The sequence below is a fragment of the Pyrus communis genome, chromosome 13 (genome assembly GCF_041283825.1).
Source record: "Pyrus communis isolate YQ-2024b chromosome 13, ASM4128382v1, whole genome shotgun sequence".
NCBI classification, from domain to species: Eukaryota; Viridiplantae; Streptophyta; class Magnoliopsida; order Rosales; family Rosaceae; genus Pyrus; species Pyrus communis.
This window is the reverse complement of record NC_142577.1, coordinates 26502893-26510581: the sequence shown is the minus strand read 5'-3', so window position 1 is coordinate 26510581 and position 7689 is coordinate 26502893. Positions and strand designations below refer to the sequence as shown.

Genomic DNA, 7689 nt, shown 5'->3' with positions numbered 1-7689 from the left:
CCTTTAATTTAACAAAGATTCACGAAAGAACCAAAATGACTCTTGATCTTCTTGCAAAATATACAACACTATATATATATATATGTATGTATGTATGTATAGGGATGCTAATAGAGAATTGGTTCTCTTTGTTTCCTTTCTCTTTTTCTTTTAGCTTATAATATTTGAGTATCTAATGCAACTACAATATGAAGTACACTCATGCATGCGGATATGCACCCAAAAATAAAAGGAAAACTATCATGCTCTAGATGCTTTAACTGTTACATTGATTTGTTGCCAACAGTTAAAGCATGATTAGGTGCAGTTTTTAATCTCCCATTCACTGACTCCAATAAAAAGAAAAATAAAGCATGCTCTTCACTTTATTCCATTTCTTAATGATGTTTGTTTAAAGCTAATTAACATTTAACCTTGTTCTCTGCATTTATGGTGCCTTCAACCTTTACATTTGTGTCTTTCTTTCCCCTTCTTTTTTTTTTTTTTTTTGCCTCCTTTATTGGACATGATGCTTAGTTACCTTTCAATTAGGCATCTACATTTTAATTAATTACTTACTTATTCTTCTCACAGGAGAGCTGGGAACTCGGGACGGCCCCCGGGTCAAGCTTAGCCACTAATTAAAGTACTTAAGAAGCTAATTCAGCAGGAGTATTGCAGATGAAGATGATGCGCGCGACGGATCGAGATGCATACGAATCGATGAAGATGCATATGCCCTTTAGGATTATGTATGTATGTGTTTAAATATTCTTGAAAAAATATTATGAATAATCCCAGCTGTGTGTGCATATGCAAATCTTTTTCATGACAGAAATGGCTTTGGGAGGTGTGCGGGGTGAGTGTACGAAAGGAAATGAAGATTGCCACTCGCACAAAAAATACGTTCTTCGATCAAAGATTACTGTTTTCTCCACAATTTTTTTATTGTGACTGAGATAGATAGAGCAAATTTTTAATCGATTGAGAAAATGTGTCTTTGCGTATAAAAAAGACGATGAGAATATATTTATATGTGGAACATAACTTAAAGCAGTCGCCATGCATGCATGCATGCATGGGATAGTTTGGCCTGTAGTCTTCAAGATTCTCAAATATAAATATAAATATATATTAGTTTAATTGTTAACAAATATATATATATATATAATTTAAAAATTAAATAGATATGCTTAATTATGGCATGAGTTCCAAAACTAAAGTGAATATATCCTACCAATTAATAAAAGTGGAATTTTGCATCTGGAAAATAAAGTTGCCTCTTGCATGCTGCATCTTGTATGTGTGGTAGCTATCTTCTTCCTTGATTCTTTGACGAAATGCTGGAGTACGTATTGTTTTGGTCTTTACTCCATTCAAACTTAGTTTTGCATAGGTATTCTATATAATTCTTACAAATCACCGTTTGACAGATACACAAAAGTTTTTCTTTGTGTTTATATAAGTTATTTTTTGCACATGTACATCAAATTGAAGTGAAGAGTGACTCATTTCTACGAAAGGAGTCCTTTCAATATCGTAACAAAAAAAAGAGAGAAAACATACAAAATAATAGAGGTTAACAGAAAAGGAAGAACTATATACGGTCTTCTTTAGCTTCAAAGTGAAGCTTTTTGTCCTCTCCTTTCTCTTTTGTGGGGTTTTGTGTTTTATTATTGGATTGAGAAGCAAAGAAGCAAAGACCGAGTCTAAAGGAGATATGGGTTCAAAAATGGGGCAGTTACCAAAAGGGGGAAAAAAAAAAAAAGAGAGCTTGGAAGTGGTGCTTCCACCATATGAGAGTGAGACAGAGATAAGCTAGCTTAACAAGAATAAATTATCAAATTATAACGTCTTTATTATAATAATACATCTTTTATGTAGTCATGCTCTGCAAGTTCCTCCTTCGAATAAAATAAGGACCCGTTTGGCAATCAACTCAGAATTTATATGATTCTTCGTATGAAAACATTTTGTATCACGGATAAATAAGCCAAAAAATTATTTTCTTTCTTAAAAAATATATTATTATTAAAGAGAGAGGGAAGAGTTTGAAATTATTACAATAATTTAGGAGATGGGTGTTTCGAATCCAAGATGCATAGGTAGAAATCTAATATTCTATCTACTAAGATATTGGACCACAAGCAGAAAAAACTATTTTCCTTTAACTAAACCTGTATTAATTTTTTTTTTGTTTTTTTGAAAGGAACTAAACCTCTATTAAGTAATAACCTTTTTAAAATTCTACAATTTATTTAATCTCAATATCATAGCAATATAGAAGTTTTACCGTAACGATATAATTCCATATTATGGGACTTCTGCTACTGCCAATTTGGTTCTATTGTTTGTGGACTTTTGGGGTTAGATTTCTACATTTGCCAAACGACATTGTTTAGTCATATGGTCCATGTTCAAAGAGTAGTTGAACTTAACTCTATGGCCTCATGTGCTGCCGTACCCAACTCGACGACTCTTTGTCATTCACGGGTGTGAAGTTTTCGAACTTGAAATCTCCTCCGTCGTAAGAAAAGTATCATTATAACAATAGCTAGTCAGCATGAAACACAACTTTAAGACATTATTTGTCTTATTTCCGCGATATTGAACCCTAAACCCTAAACCTTAAAAAGGTTTATTCCTACCCCATTTTCTTCTCCTTTTGGTCAATGTTGTCAATTCTCATAATACTTATAATGTACCCTTGCACATACAATTGCCCCTTTTAGAGAATCCCGCTCATGTGTCCCATGGGACTTGTAGCTTGGCAGTCCACCGGGTGCCGGGTGGTTTTGTTTATCCTTCCAGTTTTGAGTGTCTTCTTGGATAGTTATAGCGGTTCATAGGCGCGAGATGTGACAGTCTAGCCATCTCTATAAAACTGCTGAGATAGATCAGCCCCCTGAATACTAATCAAGAACGCATAAGGGTGTTTTGGTAGTTTTTAAGAAGTCTTTAAGAGATAGGAAGAATACCCAATTTCTACGTTTTAAGGTCGTCTGAAATAAAATATTTAAAAATGATTGTTGTTAATTATAAAATGCACGAAAGCTAAATCCAAGTCATGGATAGCCCTGGAAGAGGAGCAACCAGTGAGCCCCCTCCCCAAGCCGAATTCAGCTCGAAAATTGAGTGAAACTCGCATAAAATCCTCGACATCTCATAGACGACCTTAATCCAAATATACCACATGGATTTTCACACACTATATATATATATATATATATATTTTTTTTTTTTTTGTCGAAAGGATTTTCAAACTATATAATAAAGCTTAGTGTTTAGGGTAGCTTAATTTGAAAACGATGGTCAATGTTTCAAAAGTCTACAGTCCGAAGTCTGAAAATTGAATGAATCTTCGGTGTAATTTGTTGGACCAAATAAACTCCAAACTATGTCCTTTTGGTTTTTGTGTGGTTGCCTTTTGGAAGGGCTGCAGCCTGCATTCCTTGACTAATTGAACCCATCCATCCCAAGGCCCTCCTTCAAGTGTTTGTTCTCACTTATACATATATAAAAGGGAATTTGCACAAATGGTTCTTATAACTTGGATAGTTTTGTGCAATTACAATCTAAACTACAAAGTTTTACTACGAACCTCTCACACTAAATGTGTTACAGTTTAGTATTTATATCCGCTTTCATTCAGGTTTTTTTTGTCAAATAATGACACGTGAGAAGAGCACATATTTTGTTATCAATGACATTATTGTCATTTCACATGACTACAATCCATTTTTCATGAGTTTTGAAGAAAATATAAGAGAATTGCCAAGAGAGAGAAAAAAACCGTGTAAAATATAATTTTCTACGACAATAAGATTAGTGTATCGTTATGTGACAAATTTCAAGTACCTTACTCAAAGTAAATGACAAAAAATGTCCTTGAAGAAAGGTAGTCGTAAAGTTTGGGTGTCAAATGTCCCCTAGGATGGGGGACACCCGAGGCCCGATCAAACAAAAAAATTGGATGTCAAAGTAGCAAATCGTAGCCACTTAGTACTACGGTCCAATGATATTTTTCTTCACTTGTAAGTGAGAGGTCTTAAGTTCGATTCTCGTCAAAGGTGAATTCGAACCACATTATTGCTAACCTATTGTGAAACTTAACCCACTCATCGTTTGTTAAAAAATAAAAAATAGCAAATCGTAAGTGATGAGAATGCTTTTGAAAAAGGACCGCCGTGAAATTTGAGTGCCACATTACAAATATTTTGAAAGAGGCAATTACACGAAACCAAAAAGTTTGGTGATAGATTGTAAATTTCATAATTTAAGTGGTAATTGCACGAAACCAAAAAGTCCATGTACCATTGCGCAATTTTTGAAAACATACCATGAAAAGGTTAAAAGAGAGAAAAAGAAAGAAAAATCGAACGGTGGGTACGGACAGAGCTCAGCAGGTTAAACAGCCCAAAAAGAGAAGCTGGAGTCGACACGTGTCGGTCACTAGTGGTGTTGACTCGGCGGAGCCACCGGTGAGAGAAAATGTTTTCTTCCTTACAATATTGACGAAACCAAAAGCAGAAAATAAAAAATCTAAAAAAATCTAAAATCTGCAATTTCATTGCATTTGCATTTCATTTGGCAGCGAGCGAGAGAGAGAGAGAGAGAAAGAGAGACTCGCATTTCATTTCCCTCGTCTTTTCATTTCCCACATTTATAAATAAATACATTTTTTTCGATAATTTCCAGATTTTTTTTTACCTTTTTATTTTATTTTGGCTTAAACAAATAAAACAAACACAGTGCGAGGAATGATAGAAGAGAGGTCGAAGCTCGACCGATCTCCTCCAAGACGACTCGTTTCGCTTCCCGCTGCGAGATTGCTCCGTCGCCGCTGAGTTCGCGCGCATCGGTTTTTATTTGGATCTAGGAGGAGTCGGAATCGGAATCGGAATCGGAATCGGAATCGGCGATCGGATCTGAGGGCGGTGGTGAAGCGAAGCGATGCCGTCTCATTCGGATCTGGACCGTCAGATCGAGCATCTGATGGAGTGCAAGACGTTGCCGGAGGCGGAGGTGAAGACGCTGTGCGAGCAGGCGAGGGCGATCCTGGTGGAGGAGTGGAACGTGCAGCCGGTGAAGTGCCCCGTCACGGTGTGCGGAGATATACACGGCCAGTTCTACGACCTCATTGAGCTTTTTAAGATAGGAGGGAACGCTCCCGATACTAATTACCTTTTTATGGGTGATTATGTAGGTCAGTTTCTTTTTTCTTTCTGTTTACTTTTCTGCTTTCTTGCTTTTTTCCCTAATTTCCTTTGGGTTTTGATTTATTTACCGTTTTTCAGATTACTTTTTTATTTACAATTTGTTTATGGAAATTAATGAGGCTCTTGATTTGATTTCTATTTGTGTATTTATGGAAATTGAGTTGCGAACAATCCAGTTTGTGTATTTGAGATCAGATGCTATAATCCGGTTTTTTTCTTGGATTAATGAAAAGAATTGAATTTTATCTGATATTATGTGGTGGCCTTGATCAGCCTTACTATAATTGTTATTAGGGAATTTGTTGGCCTGGTTTCTATTGCTGGTATTATGTTCTTACCTGTCTAAGATCTGTTGGATTGTCAAGAATAATTTTCCGTAAATGGGAAAAAAATTATTGTGCCGAGCTATGCGTTATATTGTCTTGTTTAGCTTAATTGATGGGTTGACATTGTTTTAGAAGATAGTTTGGAATTTTATGAACTTATGTACCGATGTTTTCTTAACATCTTGGCCCGCTGAATTGCAGATCGTGGGTACTATTCTGTGGAGACTGTCACGCTTCTGGTCGCCCTGAAAGTCCGTTATAGAGATAGAATTACAATCCTCAGAGGAAATCACGAGAGCCGGCAAATTACTCAAGTGTAAGAGTGCTTATTGTTGTATGTCATGTCTGTTGCACTTAGTCCGACTAAGTTTTGTTATACCATTCAAAGTATGTGGAGCTGTATCTAGTTTTTTGTGTGAATGCTAGCAGCTGTCACTTCTCAGTGTTTGGTTTTATTGGTTGACTCGCAAGTTTACACAAAAGAGTAATGTAGATAATGCTTGGAAATGCCGTGTTAGTATTAAGTGTTTTCCTTTTCTTCTTTTTCCTTGGCATATTAAGATACTTAGATTTCTTTTAAAACAATGTAGACACCTGCCTTCATTGTTAGATATAATATGCTTTTATGGAACTATCCTCACTCCCGAAAGAAAAAGTCGGGTTATATGTGGTCGGTAGAAGATACCTCTCTGTTATAGAGGGTGTCCTATTGCCAGCAGAATATAACATCCATTCATGGCTCCTACGCATGTCCCCATCAATAAGAGGTTCCTGTCTTGGAAATATTGTGTAAAATATTGATATGTCTAATCCATCCATGGTACTTTTACTACTTTATATGGCTGCGACTTGAACTATGGGCATTTACAAATTACTTGATGTGGCTGCATGGCAAAAAAACTGAGAGTTGAAACTTCCATTACTGTTGACAAGTTTTTGTTGATTGACAGAGAGATTAGTTTCTTTCTTGGTTGGATCCTATTTTTTACCCATTTTTGTCTCACTTATTTCTCTTTTTCCAGGTATGGTTTTTATGACGAATGCTTGAGAAAGTATGGGAATGCCAATGTCTGGAAGTTCTTTACCGATTTATTTGATTATCTTCCCCTGACAGCCCTCATTGAGAGTCAGGTTAAGTTACTTATTTTGCTGGCAGTTTGATGAATTTCTTCAAGACATGTTGGTTGCATTAGTTTTTGACAGCTTCTGGTATATCTTGTAGGTCTTCTGTTTGCATGGGGGTCTTTCACCATCTTTGGACACATTGGACAATATCCGAGCTTTGGACCGTATACAGGAGGTACATACGCGTTTTATGGTTCAATTCAATTACAAATACGTGTGCATGGTTTTGCATCTTACAAGGTTGTTGTGGTCATTTTCACATCATAACATGTTTCTGCCTGAGCAGGTTCCACATGAAGGACCAATGTGTGATCTCTTGTGGTCTGATCCAGATGACCGCTGTGGGTGGGGAATATCTCCGCGGGGTGCTGGTTATACATTCGGGCAGGATATAGCTGCTCAGTTTAACCATACCAATGGACTGAGTCTGATTTCAAGAGCTCATCAGCTTGTCATGGAAGGATACAATTGGTGCCAGGTGCGTGAACCCGATTGGAAATGGTTCTCTTTTCCTCATTTTGCGTCAGTTTTAGCTGTATTTTCAACTTTGATCATAACTTTGTCTTTCAGGAGAAGAATGTGGTGACTGTTTTCAGCGCTCCAAACTATTGTTATCGGTGTGGGAACATGGCTGCAATTTTGGAAATTGGCGAGAACATGGACCAGAATTTTCTGCAGTTCGACCCAGCCCCTCGTCAAATTGAGCCGGACAACACACGCAAGACTCCCGATTATTTTTTGTAATTTCAATATCTTACGGGCTGTTTGTAATCCATGTTTTCTGTAGATGTGTCGTTAAAAGGAGTTGTGTTGTTTAAGTTGAGGGTTATGGTCAACATGATTCTTTTGTTTGGTGTTTTTAGCCCCTGCTGCTGCTTTGTTGATTTTCCGAAGAAACTCATTAGGAGAACTGACAACGGTCACCAATGGCTTGTGGCTCTTGTCTTGTATATTTTTCGGAGGAAACGTCAATAACATGGTATATCTTGTTCTGTAACTTTGCAACCTCAACGTCGAAAGCTTACTTCCGTGTTCGTTTG

At 36.8% G+C, this 7689-nt stretch overlaps 1 protein-coding gene across 1 annotated transcript; it reads left to right on the top strand.

Moving 5' to 3' along the window:
- The first annotated feature begins 4542 nt into the window (after window positions 1–4542).
- LOC137736782 (serine/threonine-protein phosphatase PP2A catalytic subunit) lies at window positions 4543–7646 on the top strand. Its single transcript, XM_068476048.2, has 6 exons — window positions 4543–5185; window positions 5726–5840; window positions 6547–6655; window positions 6747–6824; window positions 6936–7127; window positions 7220–7646. The coding sequence occupies exons 1-6, from the start codon at window positions 4933–4935 to the stop codon at window positions 7391–7393; spliced, it is 921 nt and encodes a 306-aa protein (XP_068332149.1). The 5' UTR covers window positions 4543–4932; the 3' UTR covers window positions 7394–7646.
- Window positions 7647–7689: the final 43 nt, after the last annotated feature.